Source organism: Octopus sinensis, linkage group LG11 (genome assembly GCF_006345805.1).
Source record: "Octopus sinensis linkage group LG11, ASM634580v1, whole genome shotgun sequence".
NCBI classification, from domain to species: domain Eukaryota; kingdom Metazoa; phylum Mollusca; class Cephalopoda; order Octopoda; family Octopodidae; genus Octopus; species Octopus sinensis.
Window position 1 is genome coordinate 42540993 of NC_043007.1, and position 23877 is coordinate 42564869.

The window sequence follows — 23877 nt, forward strand, 5'->3', positions numbered from 1 at the left end:
CTTTAACAAATTCCGAATGGCCCATACATGCATGAGAAAGTGGTCATTAAATGATGTTGATGATATATATATATATATATATATATATTTCGTTTTTGGATTTGGTTTGCAAGATTCTTTATATGAGTTCGTGTGTTGAAGCATATTCTGTTGTGTCTGGGGAGAGTCATTTTCTTTCAGACACAACAGAATATATATATATATATAAATTAGAAAAAAAACACCTTTTATCAATTCAATAATGAAAAATTAAATTATACCATCTAGAAAATTACAATTACCAAATATGTTTGGTAATATGTTTTATTTATTATTTTGCACATTACTTAATCATTATTATATATTTTATCTTATATTTAATCTTTCTATAATATGTAATTTTCTAGATGGTATAATTTAATTTTTCATTATTGAATTGATAAAAGGTGGGTTTTTTCAAATTTATATATATATATTATATTTTGTGAAATTTGATTTAGTATTTCTAAATTGAATTTTTCCCTGTAAGTTTGGAATGATATTCCCTCATATTATATATATATATATATATATATATATATATATATATATATATATATATAATACACACATATACATATTTGGTCAGCCCAGGGCTATAACAGAAGGCATTTTCCCAATATGCCACACTGCTGGAGTGAACCCATGGTTGGAATCAAGCTTCTTAACCATTCAACCAGGTCTGGACATTAAAAGATGATGATGATGATGATGATGATATGTCTGTGGGAAGATTTGGAATGTGATGGTGAAATATGATCACAAGATGTTATGTCTGATAAATGAAATTAGAGAGAGCTGTAGCAACTAGTAATATGTGGTTCTGTAAAAGACCTGACCTCCCACATAAGCTTTCCAAAATACTTGTTGAAACAGTGGGATGGTGCGCATGCACATTTTCTATTGTATTGTGTTCACATTACACACTAATTATTGCCACACCCACTATATCAATTCAATATCTGTCATTCCATCTACTCACAAAACCAGTCGTTCTCAAATGGGGTCCATATATTATATGGACCCCATTTTTTGCTGTTAAAATTTGTGCAATAAGTTGCTTATATAAGTTGGTTTTAGCTGTCAAAATTTGTGCAATAAGTTGGTTATATACTTCTACAATACACAAAATATTTTTAACAATTTTTCATACAATTCCTAGTAATCTTTAATTATAAAAATATAATATGACTTTTTTTTAAACATTGAATGGCTATGAAGATCCACCCAAGTAAAAGAGGAATCGAAGGGGTCCATAGTTGAAAATGGTTGGGAACCACTGCACCAAACCATGTAACTCATAATTGTCAGGAAAGCACTCAATTTGTGCTGACTAAATAACTTCATCTCCTATATCTTCACCATCAATATCCTGCTGCCCCTCTCTCCTCTGTCTGTCCAATTAATTTTGCTTGTGTAGGAGGGGATTGCACTCTGGCAGCTTTTACTCGCCTTCCCTGATCCTCCTTTCATCATACTCTCTTGAACATGTTACCTTGAGAATATGCTCTGACTCCTCTTCATCTCTCTCTTCCATGCACCACTGTACCTACCCTTACATAACATAGGGTAACACTGCATCTTCTGCTCAGTCCACCATATCATTTATGTCAATCTTTGACTCTCCCTCTCATTAATCCTCTAACAATTTTCATTTTTCTGCCTATTACCCCATCTGTTCCGGAGCTTACTTCTCTGTATACTTATGTAAGTGTCTATCTATGTGTGTGTATATATGCAAGTGTGTATGTATCCATATGCATGTGTATATATATATCCTTTAATAAATTCAATTATCACCTATCAATATTTTATTGTCCATTCCATAAAACTGACCTCAATGCAAAAGACTTCCCAAATCTTGACCACCCATTTAACATGAGGCTTGCTGCAGCCTTCTTGAAAATTTGAAAATTGTTTGCTGCTCAAACACCAGAGTATGAAAAAAAAAGTTTTAAGAATCTTTCAGTGGCTTATGATTTTGAAAATAGGCCAGAAAAAAAGGAAAATGCTTTTAGAAAAAGAACAAAAGTAGGTAACTTTTGAGTTTCTATGTCATTCATGTGGTTAATTTTGTTAGTAGATTGTGTTGGTGAAGATATGCCACTAAGTAAAAAATAAATATTATTATTTAAATAAAGGTGTGTGTGTGTGTGCATGCACCATAGAGTTAGACAGTCCTTTCTAAAAACAAAACAGGAAAATTGAAAGTCACTTAGGAAGAGGCAAAAATTAACAGATATTAAGACAAAATAAATGGTGTATGGAGTGAAAAGGTAATATTCCTAAGTGAGATAGAGTTCATACTGAGGCCACTAAAACTATGATTAGCATACTGAAAAACAGAGAATATTTACAACTAAAAGAAACTTTTAAATACTAAGTAATTTCTTTGTGCACATCTCACTGACTTGCTTAGTGTCATATCCTCGGACATTACAGTTTGACTAGACCTAAGATACAGAGAGATTTAACTCTTAGCACTTGAGATAAGAACTTGATAAGAACTACATGATGTAAGACCCAAACCATAAGAGGAGTGATTCCTTCTCATATTTTAAGTTGTCAATCCACAACTTGGATTGAAATGACAAAATAGTGACCATGTGTATTAAGCCTTAACCCTTTTAATACCAACCCACCTGAGATTGCTCCTGATTCTATAACAAACTTTCTATTTTAAAGTTGTCTAAATTAAAACTTGCCATCAGAACTTCATGTTACGTTCCAAACACCAGCTTAATAGTAATGATAATGCTACTAAATTCTTCATTGTTTTCAACATTAATTGAAACCAATGCAGTGGATTTCAACAGAAATGTAATAACAAAATGGGTAAATCTTATAACAATGACCTCATATTTTAAGCTATAAATCTTAAAATGGTAACCACATTTTAAGTCTGAAGCTTCTGAACATGTTTCATTATGTGAATATGAAAAGAAATAAATGCAAATATCATACATGAGTCTTTAGTATTTTTACTAAAGGAGATATAACTACTCAAAATTTCATTATGTTTAATATGGAAAGCATACCAATCTATCATTTTTGAAGAATATCATGCTTGAAACTATTTTTTGAGGTTTCTTCTACAGAGTCCATCAAATCCAATCTTCACATGCATAGGTAGGCAAGCCTTTATATGCTAATTAACTCACAGCTAGTACCCTGGCAGTTGCTACTACTTTGGGTCAGAGTAGATCTGAGAACAATAGTGGGTAATAGGTGGTTCCACACTCCTCAAAACACTGGAACTCTTGAACCAGGGCCCCACTACTGGATGCAGCTTAAAGTCACACCCAGAGCATACTACCCAAAATATATTGTAAAACACAGTGGACTTGAATTCAAAATATTTTAATACTCTTTTTATTTAGAACTTGTACCAAATCTGCATGGCAGTTCATTTTTATGTATAAATTCCAAAGGGATGGAAGTTTTAAAAGTTACCCAAGGAACTGGATAAGTACTGTGAACAGCCATAATAACATGAAGATCAAAGACACATTGTATGACATAGTCATGGATAAGTCCCACCCCCGCCACCAACAAAAAAAAAGAGAAAGAAAAAACTGGTCAATACAGAAATATTTTTCATTACAAGTCTGTTCAATGAGATGGGGCTAAACAACAACAATAACAACACAAGAACAAAGCCAACAATACCAACAACAATAACCAAAGGTCAACAAATTGTAAAAGATTAAGTGAAAGACAATTTGAAACAAAGACTCAAACTGCAACAACAACACCAACACCAATAATGATGGAGAAAAACAGAAAACTGAAGGAAAAAATTATAGATTGAAAGAAGAAACAACAACAACAACACAATAATAATAATAATAATATTCCTTTCTACTAAAAGCACAAGAACTGAAATTTGGGGGTGGAGGAACAGATCAATTACATCAACCCCAGTACTTGACGGGTATTTAATTTATCGACTCTGAAACGATGAAAGGCAAAGTCGACCTTGGCAGAATTTGAATTCAAAACATAAAGACAGGTGGAATGCCACTAAGAATTCTGTCTGGCACAGTAATGGTTCTGCCAGCTCACAACCTTAATAGTGATAGTAATTGTACTACTACTAATAATAATAATATTGGTTTTAATCTTTGGCACAAAGCCAACAACTTTGGGCGAGGGGTAAGTTGATAACATCAATCCCAGTGTTCAACTTGTACATATTTTATTGACTCCAAAGGGATAAAAGGCAAAGTCTACCTTGGTGGAATTTGAATTCAAATCATAAAGACAAATTGCATAAAGTCTACCTCAGCTAAATTTGAACTCAGATCATAATGATGGGCTGTTAAGCATTTCGTTCGGTGTGCTAATGATTCTGTGCACTCGCTGCCTTAATAATCCTACTATAGGCACAAGGACTGGAATTTTCATGAGGAGAAGGGACTGGTCAATTACACTGACCCCAGTGCTTAACTGGTACTTATTTCATTGGCTCTGAAAAAATGAAAGGCAAAGTCAACCTCAGTGAAACTTGAACTCAAAATGTAGAGAGCAGGAAGAATGTGTTAATGATTCTGCTAGTTTGCTGCCATAACAACAACAACGATAATAATAATAATAATAATAATAATAATAATAATAATAATAATAATAATAATAATAATAATGATGGTTTCAAATTTTGCCACAAGGGCAGCAATTTTGGGGAAGGGGATGAGTCAATTACATTGACCCAGTATTCAACTGGTACTTATTCTATCAACCCCATAAGGATGGAAGGCAAAGTTGGCCTCAATGGAATTTGAATTCAGAACATAAAGACAGATGAAATGCATTTTGTATGGCATGCTAATGATTCTTCCAGCTTGCCACCTTAACAATAATAATAATTTCTAATTTTGGCACAAGGTTAGCAATTCAGGGGGCTGGGGTAAACTGATTACATCAACCCCAGTGATCAACTGGTACTTATTTTATCAACCCCCAAAAGGCTGAAAAGTAAAGTCAACCTTGGTAGAATCTGAATACAGAACGAAAAGGCGAGAAAATGCCACTAAACATTTTGCTTGGCATAATAACAATTCTTCCAGCTCGCCACCCTAATAATAATCCATTCTACTAAAGGCAAAAGGCCTGAAATTTTTGGGGAGGGAACTAGTCGATTACATCAACCCCAGTGTTTCACTGGTACTTAATTTATCAACCCTGAAAGGATGAAAGGCAAAGTCAACCTCAGCAGAATTTGAACTAAGAATGTAACAATGGGTGAAAAACCACTAATCATTTTGATTGGCATGATAACAATTTTACCAGCTCACTGCCATAATAATAATAATAATGATAATAATAATAATAAGTAAAAAAAAAAGACAAAAAGAAAAAACAAAGTGAAGAAGAAACCAGCAAGCCACCATCAGAAACCAACAAACTATTAAAAAATCTACAAAACAAAACAAACAAAACAAAACAAACTCAAAAGGTGAAGGTGAAAGAGGTGGAAGATAGGTATTAAAACAAACAGAATAGAGAAGATATCCTCCATACCATGCTACCGCTATATCACTGTTCAGCAAGGAATGAAGGGAACATGCAGTGGCTTGGTAATTACTACTGCCACCTCCCCAATTCCCTTAGTTGCATTTTAAGACATTCATTCAAGAAATAGAAAAAATAATAATAATAAAACAAAAATGCAAAGAGAAAGAGAGAAAATATTGAGTAGAGAAGTGCTCACATTGCTCTAATGGATTAGTAAGACCACTACCAGTCCAGTCAAACTGCACAGGTGGAATATCAACCTGAAATCAGTAAAGAGAAACAGCAATAGCTGACAGATCATTAAGCAAAAGGAGGAATTCACATGGGACAGGTCTGAGGGAGGTCTGCAAAGATATGGCAAGTTGTGCCCAGTGTGCCTCTGTGATGTTCGGTGGGATATGCAGCTGAATGATTAGTAAGGGATCAGGTCCTATGAGGGAGTGGACCACTGTGTGCACAGAAATGAAGAAAGATCAAATTAGGAAAGATTATAGGAAGGAAAAAAAAGGAAAAAAAGCCTGAAAGTAATCAAAGAAATAACTTGAAAGATGTAAATTGATTCATGCACATAAATGTATTACACACATATACGCACACATGCACACATACAAAACACACTATCACAGATAAATAAGTGGGTTTACATAGAAAAACATAATTATGTGCATGTGTGTGTACATATATGTACACACACACATACACATATATACACACACACACCCTCATATACATGTACACACACACACACACACACAAAAGACTTTACAAGTGTAGCCTAAAATAGAAAACTATTCACAAAAATATATACAAAATCAAAACACAGACCTCCAAATATAAAACATTCAAATATACTAATAAACTCATACAGATGAAAAAGATTATTGTAGAATCACAACTAGATACACACATACACAAACACGATACATAGTGGCACATTAACATATCTGAATGTTAAGGTTGGTAAAATGAGGACATCTGTTTTATAGGAAGTGTACATGGAAACAATGTACTTATAACAAGACAATAAACACAACACCAGCTACACCTGTAACTAGAGATTGAATCCTGTATAGATATAAAGTCATATAAAATATTTAGAATGAAAGAAAACCAAAATGGAAGAATATCTGTAGAGCCTTCTTTACAAGGGAAAATACAGAAATGAAATGAAAAATTCATATATAATAAAAATAAATTAAAGGATTAGAATTCAGAAATTACTGTATGAATTTTTTTCATTACAGAAATTGGATGGCTTTAGAATTCAGTATCATACGAGAGAAACTGCAATAAACTGGTGTTGCTATATTCTGGAGAGTGAGATGTCAGAGGTGAAAGTGACTGAGATATCTGAGTGTGAAAAATGATAAGATTGCCATATTCCTCAATGGGTTGTTGGGTCTTAGCAGAAGACTTTAGTTTTCATTTAGTGTGTTGAGGAGCAAATCAACTTGATGGAGACCGTTGGGAATCACAAGTAAAAATAGTAAGCCAAATGAAAAGGTCACTGCTTTGAATTGAACAGGATTTGCAGATTTAGTCTGTGAGGAGTTTACAACTATAACACAGCTTTTGACTTGTGTATGTGTGTGTATACAGACACAATTTTGCTGTTGTTTAACCCAAGGTCAGTTTGACTGAGCAGCCCAATGATGAAAGACACTCCAACTATAACGATCCAGTTGCTTTGTATACTAGGGACTGCATTGTCCAATGGAATCCTTTAAGATGGTATGATGTGATCTGAGAGAATTTTAGCTGATGTTCCCAGGCAATTACATAGAGATTCCCTTAAAATTTCAGAAGTAAATTTTTGAACAAGACCTTTAAAGACGAAGGCAAAGAAGGGTTCCATGCCAACAGGGGCCAAACACAAGAAAGGTGGTCCTAAGAAGCAGACAAAAACTTGTATGAAAGGCTCTGGGCCCAGTGTCACCAAATGCAAATGTTGTTTAGCCTTAGGTTACTTTTATTAGAGCAGGCAGACATTAAAGGGCATTCCAGCCATGGCCATACCATCTGAAATCCTGTGCCCAAACAAGAATATTCAACATTTTTTTTAGCCCTAACTCAGCTCTATGATCAAAGCTGTTGCAAACATGACCATCTCATCTTTGAATCAGGCATAGCTATATTATGAAATATATCCTTCCGTTTTCTTTTTAAGATGTTAGGGAGCGACTTAAGAGAGACTTGACTGCTATTTCTAGCAGGTTGAGTGACCAGACAGCACCTCCCCTATGTTGGCTTGTATACATGATATAAAATATATAGTGATGTTGAAGACTTGCAATTAATTTTGCTGAAATTAAATATTTCTGGTTACCTCTGAAATAAATAAGATCCATCACACTTTAGTAGCTTAGCAAATGCTTAGGGATTACATACAGTGTGACTAAGCAACAGGCTTTAGACATTTTCTAGAACACTCTGAGACACACTCCACCATTCAATGGTTGACTGCACAAGATGCAGAATAACAGATGGTTGCAGTCATCTTGCAATCCAGCTTGTATATGACTAAAAGGGCCTAGGTATAACCACAGTATCTATCTATCTCCCAATCTACCTAATTCTTTACTAGCCACAAGGGGCTAAACACAGAGAGGACAAACAAGGACAGACAAATGGATTAAGTCAATTATATTGACCCCAGTGCATAACTGGTACTTATTTAATCGACCCCGAAAGGATGAAAGGCAAAGTCGACCTTGGGGGAATTTGAACTCAGAACGTAGCAGCAGGCGAAATACCGCTAAGCATTTCACCTGGTGTGCTAATGTTTCTGCCAGCTCGCCGCCTTCAATCTCCCAACCTACCTACCAAACTATTTACCTACTTATCTATCTACCTATCTAGTAATCTCTGCCAGTTGATATAACATTATTGAGACATTCACCTGTTAAAATAAGGTTGCTGATGAGAGAAAATATTGAAATTACAAAAAGTATTACAAACACACACACATATTATGATTTTGCTTAGACATAGCAATATTAAACCAGTTGTTAGAACTCAATGTAGTAATGCTTTAGAGTAAGGCTTCAGGTGAGAACACAAAATATCAATTAATGAATGACATAAGAACATTAGTTATGTAATCCCTTTGATTAGCTTACAGCTGTTTCTGTCATTAGAAGCATTGCACTCATAAGATTACATAACTCCTATTCTTTTGTCATTTATTTATATACATATATATTCACATGCACATGCATATAGTCATGTCATATGGTGATGTTGATATATTTTGTTGTGATGTAGAATGTTATACCATTCCACATGGGTTGGATGATATAGGTGTGTGTGTGTATGTATGTGTGTGTGTGCGTGTGCATGTGTGTGCGTGTGCATGCACACATGTGTGCATTCATGTAATATGGCATTGTAGCAATGGTAATGTAATGCAGTTTTGCAAAAAATTGTGTCAGAAAATGAAATATGCTACACTAACAAGGACAGCTCCTACTGTTTAATCCAGAGCATTTAGATTTAAAAATTAAAGCCATATAAAAGAAGATGCACAAAGTATGTATGTAACCCCTTTCACCTGTCTCATAAAAATTAAAGATTTATAATAAAATCTGTGTTTTATTTGTATTCATCTATATATGTTAAGCATGCTTTGCATTAATGCAGGAAACACCACTGCATACATGTTAGACATGATATAAAGTGTGGTATATAAATATATAATGATGTGATAGCTTTACACATGCATATCAGTGCAATATAATCAGAGATATTGTGATCAAAATTACATAATAGCACATTATCACATAATATGACCCAGTGTAATGTTGCGGCATATCAGCTAAACAAATTTTGTCAGACTATGACAAAAGAATTATATTTTACTGTTTAGCTATGCAGTCTATGACCAAGAGAGAGAAAACTTGGCACAGAATCACAATAGGTACAGCTCCACACTGTAAGCATTGAGAATATTGTACAATTAATGTTTTACCAGACTTCAGTGCTCAATAAAAGCAACAGGAAGTTAATCTAGTATTGAGCCTCACATTTAAGAATCCCCCAGTTGCTTGAGTTAGCCTTAGCATTGAATGAATCCAGGCTCTCAATCTGGCTTACACTATTATTGTAATAGCCGGAGTGCAACAACCATTCTGATGTTCACTGATACTACGCAGGCCTTTACCTCTATGCAGTTATTGCACACAAATACATGGTATTCCTCAGACTAATGAAGGAGTCTATTTGCAGACAGCTTTTAGGGATAGTACCCAAATTTCCTTCAAACCACACCCTAAAATCTTTTTTTAAAAGGACATATTGGATAATGTAGTCCATGGTACATTAGGCCTGAAAAGAAGTTGGGATGGTCATGGCCTGAATGTCTTTGATAATAGGTCTGATGAATTAGGGCAAAAATTGGAGCTAAACAGCAACATCATGGTAGTCAGCTATGATATCAATGCTGAGTCAATACACAATAAACTTTCCAACACACTCAGCCTTACATCCACAAATACATACATACATACATCCACAAATACATACATACATACTCTTGTACCATTATTGATTTAAACACTCAACCTATGTGCAGCAAATTGCATCATGCACCATGAACAGTCTCAAGCAGGCATTTACAGCAGATTTAATTATGTAGAACAGATGATGCTGTACATAATTAAATAATAATTGGTAAGCATGTGCAACATTCCCAAGTAAGTGCAGTAAATTCTGGTTAGTCCAGTATACTTATACTTGTAAGCAGTAAACACAGGAATGTGCAGTAGAGATGGATAGATAAAGCAAACTTGAGTGTGTGCAGTGAACTTAAATGGTATGTGCAACAAACTCATATGAGCAGTAGAGCAGAGCATGTGCAATAAAGTGATATGTGCAACTGAACCAAAACTGTCCAACACACTGATGTGTACAGCATAGTTAAGCAAGTGCTACAAATGTGTGCAATAGAGTTAAATATGTGCAACAGACTGATGCATGCACTAGAGTTAAGCATGCACAGCAAACTAACATGTAAGGTGCAAGTAAATGTTTTCAACAAAATCTGATATGTGAAGTGGAGTTGTGCATGTACAATAGACTGAGACATGCAGTGCGGTTAAATCTATGCAACAGACTGATATATATAAAGCTCTTTTACACTTTCACACCCATACATTTGCAAATTTAGAAGCATTTAACTCAGGTTATTGATACTGTTGTTCAGCTCAAGGTCAGCTCTAATCAAGCAGATCTATGAGCAAAAGAATCCCAACCATGACAGTCTCTCCTTTTTTCTCAGGCAATGCGACTGAGGATCACATTATTCAATGTGTCCTTTTTTTATGACAGTAGAGTGGAGCATCAAAGCACTATTAATGCATAATGACAAATTATCACCACAGCCATTACCCACATTTCCACCACATAAAATTCTACAGTTAACTGCCAAAGGTAAATGATTTTAACAATTTATGGTATCAGTTTCTTCATTTTCCACAAACTGTAATGTTAAATACAGGGATTGGACAAAATAATGGAAACACCTAGCATCATAATTTTTAAATATCTATAAAATTGTCAAAAGCTTGTTTATTTTTATGTATTTTGATTTATTATTAGTGTTGCTTAATGTTTTGCTAAAATTGCTGTTTCTTTTCAGATATCATCAGAAAAATCATTAAAATGACAAATATATCGGACTTTCAAAGAGGTCAAATTGTTGATGTTCGTATAGCAGGCACCAGCGTCATGAAAACAGCTGAAATGTTTGGTGTATCAAGAAGTACTGTCACAAAAGTAATGACAGCCTTTGAGAAAGAGGGAAAAACCTCCTTGTCAAAACAAAAGTCTGGAAGAAAAGCAAATCATTCAGATCAGGACCGTCTGACTCTTACGCGAATTGTTAGAAAGGATCACAAAAGTACAGCTCCCAAACTTACTGCAGACCTTAATGACCACCTCGAGAACCTAGTTTCTACAAAAACCGTTTGCTGGGCACAGCACAAAGCCAGATTTCACGAGAGGACTGCAATCAGAAAACCACTACTTTCAAAAACAAATGTTGCAAAGCATTTAGAGTTGAGTAAAAACCTACAGAATTGGTCCCTAGAGTAGTGGAAGAATGTTATTTTCCTGGACAAGTCATCCTTCACCTTATTTTAATAAATTTTAATTTCCAACCACCGGTTGAGTATACATGTGGAGACTGCCAAAAGAAGCACTTGACCCAGACTGCCTTCTTCCAGCTGTTAAACATGGAGGAGGATCTGTGATGATCTGGGGGACTATATCTTGGAAATGTGCTGGCCCAATGGTTTCACTTCATGGCAGAATTAATAGTCAAGAGTATTTAAGCATTTTATCTGATCAAATTCATCCTATGGTTGAGGAACTGTTTCTGAAGGGAAACGCAATCTTTCAGGATGATAATGCACCAATTCATACAGCTAAATTTGTTACTGAATGGCATGAAGAACATTCTGGTGAAGTTGAACATCTTATCTGGCCACCACAGTCCCCTGATCTCAATATTATTGAACATTTATGGTGCATTTTAGAAAAACAAGTAAGGAGTCGATATCCTCCACCATCATCACTAAAAGAACTGAAGACTGTTTTAGCTGAAGAATGGACAAAAATTCGTTTGGAAACAATTCAAACTTTGTACAAGTCCATACCTCATAGAATTCAAGCTGTAATTACTGCCAAAAGCAGTCCTACTCACTATTAAAATAAATTTGTTTGAAATTTTAAGGTGTTTCCATTATTTTGTCTAACCCCTATAATTCTGTAGAATGTATACGTTCATTTTTTAGTTATATGATATTTACAGTATTTTTATTATTTGGTTACTGTTTATGATCAGCATATCATATTGCTAATATCATATACATACACAACTTCAAACGGCACTATCAATTAACTTTAAAAATTAGTTAAAACTGACACGTATCCTTTCAAAAGTATGGTTTATAAAGACATCACTATCTGCATACACACACACATATATATACATAGAGAGAGAAAGAGAGAGAAATATGTATGGTATGTATACACATGATCTAAATGATTATATTCTTCCCTAAAATGTCTGGCTTTTTGTCAAAATGAGAAACTATTACCATTAAGCAAACTAAACATTATTGTTATACAGGGTGGACAATAAAATGAAATATTTAGTAGGGAGACAAGATTATATTCCTTACAGAATTAGTATTAAGTCACACATTCTGAGTTCAAATGTGGCTCATGTTATGTTGCCATTCATCTCTTCTTTGTACTTAGTTCAAATCTCACTTTGGTGAACTTTATCTTTCATCCTTCCATTGTTGATGAACTTTTGTGTTATATTTCAGTTGAAATGCATTTGCCTTTGTTGCAATTAATTATGAAACTAATGATGACCAGGAGTGGTCTCAAGTGGGTTGGTTTCAAAAGAGTTAAATAAAGTCCCAGACAAGTACCAGGACCAATGTATATTCCTATAATGCATTCTAGATGTGAATGGAGTAATATACAAAGATCCACTCAATGAAGTCAATTCCTCTCCTCAGAGAAGTTGATCTCACATTTCAATCAAACAAAGCATTATGATAGCATTTGTTGTTCTAAAAAAGATCATGATAATCAATTTTTTTTGTTGATGATATCATGTGCATTATGTAATGTGGTCTTCATTTTTTTTTAATACAGCAGATTATAATTTGGTGAAAATTTTACAGCTATTTCTAATGGGTACAAGCAAAGCTTTAAGGCAAGAATGTTAGAGCTATTGTCCTTTGATCATGAATTAGGTCACACACAGACACACACACAAGTGACAATGTGCAGTCACTTGAAAAGCTACAAATACAGCCAAATCTCCACAGGGATACACACCCAAATGTCTTATAAAAATAAAAGACAAATTAAACAATGTAGTCCACTGTGATATACATTAAATTATCACAATATACAAATCTAATGTGACTGCTAAATACACTAAATTTAAGATAACATTTTTGCACTAGTAACATATATACATACATACGTATTCTCATTTAATTACTACATAATAAAATCACACAAAACAAAAATATCCCTAAAAAGGGTAATTACCTGAAGCAAACACACACATACAATACAGTACGCACACACACACTCCTCATACTGAAATAATACAGAACAAAAAGTAGAAATGATTCTCAAATTATCACGCAATATCTAAAGCATTTTGGAGCTTCATTTATGATATATAAATTAATAACATGTACTAGTCTTATAACTGAGGTAAAACGACACTGATTTAAAAAATAATAACTTCAAAAATAATGAAAAATATAGTAAAATAACTTTGTCATTATTAAGCTGATGGAATATAACTAACATGAAATTTCAATAGGAAGTTTTAATTTATGTCACTTCAGAATGGAAAGGCTATACCGTAAAATCAAAGGCAGTCACACACAGACAGTTTGGTTTCAAAAGTGCTGAAATTTCAATAGGCTTAATCTCTGATCATCTCTACCAGCCCTATTCTTACTATTTACATATTCCTCATTGAATTTGAAGTCTGAAAATTTATTTCTAAAGCAAAATTTTAACATTCTTAACAACTTAGCAAAACCTGCATATGAAACAAAGGTTCAAATACAAAACCAGCCTAGAGTAATGTATATATATATATATATATATATATATACATAATTAATCAATATAGGGTGGCAAAAAAATTTTGTAGAATTTTTTTGCCACCAGCGGCCTAGTGGGAAAAAAATTAAATAGTCATAGACCATTTTTAAGTTCAACATCACAATCAAGGAACGGCCATAATAGGCCATTCACCCACTAGAAATAACAGCCAAAAGCTTCAACCGCAAAATAACATCAATTCCGTAAACCAGGAGAAAATTAAAAAAACATTTACCCTGTAATTTCTTATACGATGCACCGTTTCATCTACTGTTTAATGGTAAACTAACCTGATTAAATTAAATCAAGCCAATCTACCATAGGCCCTTAGATTCATCAGTAAGAAATAGCCAAGTCGGAACAGATATTTTTCACGAGGCATTCCCGTCCCTGCCTCGGCAATATCTGACCTAAAATTTTCAAATCATCGCACTCGCGCCAAATTTATCGGCAGCAAATAAATATAAGCCGCCGATTCCATTACGGAATTAACCAGAAAATTCATAATTAATCAATATAGGGTGGCAAAAAATTTTGTAGAATTTTTTTTTGCCACCAGCGGCCTAGTGGGAAAAAAATTAAATGTCAATTCTACAAAATTTTTTGCCACCCTATATTGATTAATTATGAATTTTCTGGTTAATTCCGTAATGGAATCGGCAGCTTATATTTATTTGCTGCCGATAAATTTGGCGTGAGTGCGATGATTTGAAAATTTTAGGTCAGATATTGCCGAGGCAGGGACGGGAATGCCTCGTGAAAAATATCTGTTCCGACTTGGCTATTTCTTACTGATGAATCTAAGGGCCTATGGTAGATTGGCTTGATTTAATTTAATCAGGTTAGTTTACCATTAAACAGTAGATGAAACGGTGCATCGTATAAGAAATTACAGGGTAAATGTTTTTTTAATTTTCTCCTGGTTTACGGAATTGATGTTATTTTGCGGTTGAAGCTTTTGGCTGTTATTTCTAGTGGGTGAATGGCCTATTATGGCCGTTCCTTGATTGTGATGTTGAACTTAAAAATGGTCTATGACTATTTAATTTTTTTCCCACTAGGCCGCTGGTGGCAAAAAAATTCTACAAAATTTTTTGCCACCCTATATTGATTAATTATGAATTTTCTGGTTAATTCCGTAATGGAATCGGCGGCTTATATTTATTTGCTGCCGATAAATTTGGCGCGAGTGCGATGATTTGAAAATTTTAGGTCAGATATTGCCGAGGCAGGGACGGGAATGCCTCGTGAAAAATATCTGTTCCGACTTGGCTATTTCTTACTGATGAATCTAAGGGCCTATGGTAGATTGGCTTGATTTAATTTAATCAGGTTAGTTTACCATTAAACAGTAGATGAAACGGTGCATCGTATAAGAAATTACAGGGTAAATGTTTTTTTTAATTTTCTCCTGGTTTACGGAATTGATGTTATTTTGCGGTTGAAGCTTTTGGCTGTTATTTCTAGTGGGTGAATGGCCTATTATGGCCGTTCCTTGATTGTGATGTTGAACTTAAAAATGGTCTATGACTATTTAATTTTTTTCCCACTAGGCCGCTGGTGGCAAAAAAATTCTACAAAATTTTTTGCCACCCTATATTGATTAATTATGAATTTTCTGGTTAATTCCGTAATGGAATCGGCGGCTTATATTTATTTGCTGCCCATAAATTTGGCGCGAGTGCGATGATTTGAAAATTTTAGGTCAGATATTGCCGAGGCAGGGACGGGAATGCCTCATGAAAAATATCTGTTCCGACTTGGCTATTTCTTACTGATGAATCTAAGGGCCTATGGTAGATTGGCTTGATTTAATTTAATCAGGTTAGTTTACCATTAAACAGTAGATGAAACGGTGCATCGTATAAGAAATTACAGGGTAAATGTTTTTTTAATTTTCTCCTGGTTTACGGAATTGATGTTATTTTGCGGTTGAAGCTTTTGGCTGTTATTTCTAGTGGGTGAATGGCCTATTATGGCCGTTCCTTGATTGTGATATATATATATACATATATATATATATATCAGCCATGAGCAAACTGCAGCCTACAGAACTTCCTGAATGACACACTAACAAAAAATTACCTTGAATCTTTTTAGTAGTGCAGCCTTCCTGATAATGAGCTATGTTTCATGTCTCAAGCAGCCTGCTTCTCAAAAAGAGGTTGCCAATGCCTGGTGTATGTATGTGCGTATATATATATATATATATATATATATATATATATATATATATATATATAGAAACAATCAGACTAGAGACAAGACAACTCAAACTATAGTGTAAGATACAAGCACAACAGAATACTATTAGTAATGTAGAATTAAAATTGAAATTATTCTTGCACTAACTAATCTCAGATATTCATACATGCAATCACACTTATATTTTACAACTGACATTCGGCACCAAAAGGAAACCTATAAGTGTTTGCGTGATATACTAGACATAGCAGCCAAATCTCCTTCAAAATCATTCCTATCATATGAAAAAGAGGAGAGATACATTGGATAAGCGTGTAGCTCCATATACACTGTGTCTGAAATAAAAGAAATAGATTATAGAGCTGGGGCTAAACAACAATTACTGTGGGTATTGCTTTTATGCTTTTACATTTTTGTTTTTGATAGTCACAAGGCTGTCGTGCATTTGTATGGTTGTGGATTTGTGTATCAACTGCTGGATGAAAAAAGATTTTATAGAGGTGCACTGTCACTGTAATCATCATCATCACCATCATCAGTTTCATAACTTGTTTTTATTGTGGTTGTCTTCTCCACCGCTACTATCATTATTCAGTTTGTCATGCATTGTACAGGTTGGTTATATCTCTTTACTCTTTTACTTGTTTCAGTCATTTGACTGCGGACATGCTGGAGCACCGCCTTTAATCGAGCAACTCGACCCCTGGACTTATTCTTTGTAGGCCCAGTACTTATTCTAGCGGTCTCTTTTTGCCGAACCACTAAGTGACGGGGACATAAACACACCAGCACCAGTTGTCAAGCAATGCTAGGGGGGCAAACACAGACACACAAACATACATGCACACACACACACACACACACACACATATATATATATATATATATATATATATATATATATATATATATATATATATATACATATATATACATATATATACATATATATATATATATATATATATATATATACATATATATACATATATATATATATATATATATACATATATATATATACATATATACATATATATATATACATATACATATATACATATATATATATACATATACATATATATATATATATATCATCATCATCATCATCATCATCATTTAGCGTCCGTTTTCCATGCTAGCATGGGTTGGACATATATATATATATATATATATATATATATATACGACAGGCTTCTTTCAGTTTCCGTCTACCAAATCCACTCACAAGGCTTTGGTTGGCCCGAGGCTATAGTAAAAGACACTTACCCAAGGTGCCACGCAGTGGGACTGAACCCGGAGCCATGTGGTTGGTAAGCAAGCTACTTACTACACAGCCACTCCTGCGTCTATATATATTTTATTTCTTAGAAGTATTTTAAAGAGACATTAACCACAGCCATGAGCCAAACACTGTGCTATGTAAGGCTGAGAACAATGTATTTATTATACTTTCCCTGATGTAGAAACTCATATTCTCCAACTTGAAATTTGTTTTACTCTGGACCAACTCACTGGTGCTTACTGTTTTCTAACAAAGGTACAGTGTCACATGCATTTTGGGAAGGTACAATTGATGACCTCAGAAGTTAATCAGTACTTTGGATGAATGAAAGGCAAAGTTAACCTCAGTATGATTTGAACTCATAACATAAAGAGCTGTAACTAAAGCTTTGACATTTAGCAGCTGACTTTGTAGAAACCAATAAGATTATCTACCACCTTTCCAAAACTTTGGCGACATCTTTTGAATTCAGTAGCTCTACCACCCATGAACATGCTTTAACTTTTGTAAGTATTAACGATCAGATTGGTTGTTGACTACCAGGACAGTGTATCTTACAAAAATTCCATGCTTCCTGAAATTTACCCTGACATACTTATACAACCTTTCCGCTTTAACTCTTCACTTATCTGTCTTTTTGCATTTATTTTGTGTAGAGTGCATGTATTTTTGGTAATCTTTGCTGTTTTCCTTTATTTGACTTGTATGGCTGCTTTTTATCCCCTTGTTTTTACCCTTTTCCAACAGGTTATAGTATACCTGAGCACTATTATTATTATTATTATTAAGGTGGCAAGCTGGTAGAATTCTCAGCACGCCGGACAAAATTCTTAGCAGTATTTCATCCATCTTTACGTTCTGAGTACAAATTCCGCCGCCATGGTTGACTTTGCCTTTCATCTTTTCAGGGTCAATAAAATAAGTACCAGTCAAGCCCTGGGGTTGATGTAATCAACTAGTCTCCTTCCAAAATTTCAGGACTTGTGCCTTTACTAGAAAGGATTATTATTATTATTATTATTAAGGCAATGAGCTAACAGAACCAGTAGCATGCCATGCAAACTATTTAGTGACATTTCATCCATCTTTACAGTTTGAGTTCAAATTCCACTGAGGTCACCTTTCATTTTTGCAGTGTCAATAAAATAAGTGCTTAGTCAAGTACTGGGATCAATGTAATTTTGAAATAATAATAATAATAATAATAATAATAATAGTCGTCGTGGTCGTCGTCATCATCATCATCATTGTTGTCATCATAATACATCTTGCCAGGCACTTTCATATCAACCATTCAAATGTAAAGCTAAATAATGGGCAAAGTAGAATTTGAATTTTAAACCTTCTAATCAACCTCTCAGCCAAAATAAGGAATTGTAACTTAAATGGAGATCAGAAAATGAGCTACTTGTTTAAAAAAAAGTATAGAATTGACTAACATATTGCTAAATTATTAAAACATAAAACAACTGAGGTACTTCTACCAATATTGAATGCACAAACGTCCAGCCTATAGGCTTTTGTCAACTGTTAAGCACCATCTCATAAACTAAGTGAAAATACTCTAATTACCAGAAAAGTCCTTTTTTTTTAATCATTAGATAAAGCTGAAATAAATCAATAGGTGGTGATGATCAAGTTTAGTTTTAAGACTAGATAAGATCTAAGCAAGGCAAATGTAAATAATTATGAGTTTACCACTACACATAAAGACAGATGAATTTCAATTTAATTCTCCACAACAAGACTTCTTTAAAAACAACTAATTTTCTTAAGCCCAGTAAAAACAGTTCAAACACAAGCATCATACAGTCTGCCTTTCGGAGAGAAATTTTTGTTCCCAACACAGAGAATACATATTTAAACTTTCTCCACCCTGTTCTTACACGGGCTACTATACTCTCTCTCTCTTTTACTTGTTTCAGTCATTTGACTGCAGCCATGCTGGAGCACTGCCTTTAATCGAGCAACTCGACCCTGGGACTTATTCTTTGTAAGCCCAGTACTTATTCTATTGGTCCCTTTTGCCGAACTGCTAAGTGACGGGGACATAAACACACCAGCATCGGTTGTCAAGCAATGCTAGAGGGACAAACATAAACATACATGCACACATATATATACATATATACGACAGGCTTCTTTTAGTTTCCGTCTACCAAATCCACTCACAAGGCTTTGGTTGGCCCGAGGCTATAGTAGAAGACACTTACCCAAGGTGCCACGCAGTGGGACTGAACCCGGAACCATGTGGCTGGTAAACAAGCTACTTACGACACAGCCACTCCTGCACCACTATATTTGAGAACAACAGCCAACACTACCAATTAGGCCATCTAGATAACAGAAACTACCTACCACCTGTAGGGATCTGCCTGAGCATTTGAGAACAACTATTTCCCATGTCCTCTTAAAGTTTATTGCTCAAACACAGCGGCCACATACAAAATTTGCTTTCTCTGTCAATCTCCCAATAATTCCATCCCATTTTTAGCTAGTACCTTTGTTTGGCTCAAGCTAGGAAGGACATCTTTCTCCCAGCCATTGGTTACATCTGACATCCTTTCATAGTAACACTTCTGTGCTTTTTCTTATCAGGATCATTAAGTGCAAGTGCTCCATTGTTCATCCATACACACTTCTCACCCACAATGTCTTGATTCTCTCTGGTACCTTGCTTTGCAATTTAGAATACTTCTCACCTCAGATCTGCACAGTGTAGAACATTGGTAAACCGCTCATGATCTGCTTCTCCCCTTGCTAAGTAAATTTGTTGTTGCCAGCTATTTTCTAACTATCTGGGAAAATTCTCTGCTAACCCTTTCTATCAATTTTTCCAAGCCTGCCTCTTTGCTTTAATGGTTCTATCTACTTCACTCTCTCACCATTACTTCATATTTGGTCTACAAGGAATCTTGCACCAGCCACCAACACTATCTGTAGCCCTCAGTCATTTATACAGTAAATCTCTGTCTCTTCCTTCCTCTCATCAAATGCTTAACTAGTACTTACTACTAATATTGGATTGTATGTTCTTTATTGGGGAAAAACTTGGCATTCACCACCATTTTCTGTTTCAGTTCCTATGCATGCATACATACATAAACACACACCCACATTTATATACAAACATATATACAGATATGAGTGCATGCACACACACACACATTAAGAACTATTCAACATAAGTCAACTAACATTCCATTATTTACAGAGATCAACTTTATTGGATTGTAAACCTACGAAATCACTAAAGTTTCTTCATGAATATACTAGCAATTCTATGCAAAACTACTAGAAACATTTTATTTAATGGTTTTAAAAGACCTACAAATAATTCTGCACAAAACTACAACCAATTTTGTGGGTAAACAATGTAGTAGACAATACTTGTATCGAAAATGCTCAACATTTCTCAGGACAACCAATAATTCTATGGAAAGTGACCAATAATAGTACACAACATAAGACCAGCTGTATATAGAACAAACAACAATACTATGCACTTTTACAAATAGTACTTGAAACAGGAAAAAATGTTTAATAAAAAACCACAAACCAATATTACCACCTTTGACATCCAATGCTATCATTACAGACAGAAAAACATAAAAAAAAAGTCCCTCACAAAATGATAAAACAATAGTTTAATATAAAAGTAATTTCAATACAAAAAAGAAAAACTTCTTACAAGTTTACATTACTGATACATGATTGATATAACTATGTAAAAACAGACAAAGGCAGAAAACTGCATAACAAAATAATTTACTGATTAACACTTTAGCATTTAAGACAGCCATATCTGACCAAGATTATCAATCTATTTCATATTCAAACAGACTAGATCCAGCCTCTCACACCTACCCTACAATGTCATTCTAAAAATAAACAATCACATCATCAAAATATTGAAGCTATGAGATAATGCATGATAAATTCAAAACAATGTGAAAAAATAAGCATTATATTTGACAGAGAAATCTTAATGCTAAAAGGTTATGTCATTTAAACAACTATAAAAAAAAAAACAATATATACAGTTATTTTCATGTGTATAGAAACTAATAATATTTTATCTCATAAATTTTAGAAGAGATTTTAAAAACCATAAGAAGAATTTTACCATTCTGTTAACAACATTACAAACAGTTGGCATTAAAATCCACATCTGTGCTCCAAACACCATGTTGAACATAAAGCTACACAAAACTCAGATCTAACATAAACTTGCAAGCCACATATCCATATAAAACAAAATGCCACAGATCTATGTAAAATTACAAACCTGCAACGACATATTTTTTCAGAAAACCAACAATATGTACATAAATACAAACATACACAAATATATGTGTTGTGTGTATGTATGCATGTATGGAAAACTGACATCAGTTCAATAAACATAAAGACTAGCACTACAGTTCTTCACAACACTAACATGATAACTTTGTAGCTTTACACAATGCTTATATGTTCATTCTACACTACCCTAACACAGTAATTTTACACAATACAAACACAGTCGTTCTACACATACCTAACATTGGTCCAACAGAAAACTACAAAAGCAAATAAATAAAAACACCAACAATATATGTACGAGTATAGAACCAAAGAGAAGAGGTGAGGTCTCTGTATGTATCTACATGTATGTATATACCTGTAGGCATGTGTAAATATTTGTGTCTGTATGTATATAGAATGTTTAAGATATGTTGAGACTGTTCAATGATCTGTAGAGAGGGGCTGGGGTATGTGCAAGCAAAGAATGTACACAAAAGTACAGACTACCACAAACAAATTCGTTCTGTAAACCCATTAGATAAACAAAAAATAAAATAATTCTATTTCTTTGCACCACAAATGAAGAAGTCAAAGAACAGATAGTTATACATATGGAAATGCATAGGAAAAAATCTCTATGCAACAGCAACATGTTTGCAATATGATTATTTTTATCACAATGTTATCACATTAATAGCATCAACTTCTTTTAAATATGAATTATTTCACGTTCTCACAAAGTTTCTAAACACTTAGGATGCAAACAAAATTTCTATACATATATATGTACGTATATATATATATGTTATGTGTACATATGTTTATATGTATATTATATACATATACATGTGTGTGAGTATATATATATATATATATATATATATATATATATACACACACACATACACATATATACATATATATACATACATATATATACATATATATACATACATATGTATGTATATATAAATATATACTTATGTATGTGTACATATATATGTGTACATACATACATATATATATATGATACATATACATACATATATACTATATATACATACACATGTATGTACATACACACATATATATACATATACATACACACACACACACATATATACACACACACATATATATATATATATATAGTGGCTGTGTGGTTAGTAGCTTGCTTACCAAGCACATTGTTCAGGGTTCAGTCTCATTGCTTGGCACCCTGCGCAAGTGTCTTCTACTACAGCCTCGGGCCAACCAGAACCTTCTGAGTGGATTTTGTAGATGTAACACTGAACGAAGCCCTTCATATATATATGTGTGTGTGTGTGTGTGTGTGTGTGTGTGTGTGTGTGCATATATATATATTTATATATTTGTGTGTGTGTGTTTGTGAGTGTGTGCATGTGTGTGTGTGCATGTATATGTTTGTGCATCTCTGTTTGTACCCCTATCATCACTTCACAACTGATGCTGGTGTGCTTAGATCCCCATAACTTAGCGGTTCGGCAAAAGAGACCGATGGAATAAGTACTAGGATCACATAGAATAAATCCTGGGGGGGTCAATTTGCTCGACTAAAGGTGGTGCTCTAGCACAGCTGCAGTCCATATATATATATATATATATATATATATATATATATATACACACACATCAGCACAAATATATATATATATATATAGATGTACATCTAATATGTACACATATATACATGCATACATATATACACCCATACACACACACATATATATGTAGGTACAGGTGTGGCAACAAACTTGGTTCCAAAATACATGGTCCTGGGTTCAGTTCCACTGTGTGCTGACTTCGTATGTGCCTTCTGCTATAGCCTCAGACCAACCAAAGCTTTGTCAGTGGATTTTGCAGACAGAAACTGAGAGAAAGCTATCGTATATATATGT

General features: G+C 34.0%; 1 protein-coding gene across 8 annotated transcripts in view; it reads right to left on the reverse strand.

The window, feature by feature from the left end:
* LOC115217364 (A-agglutinin anchorage subunit) overlaps positions 1-23877 on the reverse strand; it is a 145618-nt gene that overhangs the window by 22838 nt on the left and 98903 nt on the right. For 5 of the 8 annotated variants that reach the window (XR_005001266.1, XM_036507424.1, XM_029787033.2 and 2 more), the window contains one exon: positions 5729-5792. The exons of the other annotated variants lie outside the window; for them this stretch is intronic. Coding sequence is in view for 4 of the 5 variants with exons in the window: in XM_036507424.1 (XP_036363317.1) it covers positions 5729-5792 (64 nt within the window). In the remaining variant the exon portion in view is untranslated. The remainder of the gene's footprint in view (positions 1-5728; positions 5793-23877) is intronic. 8 annotated transcript variants of the gene reach the window in all.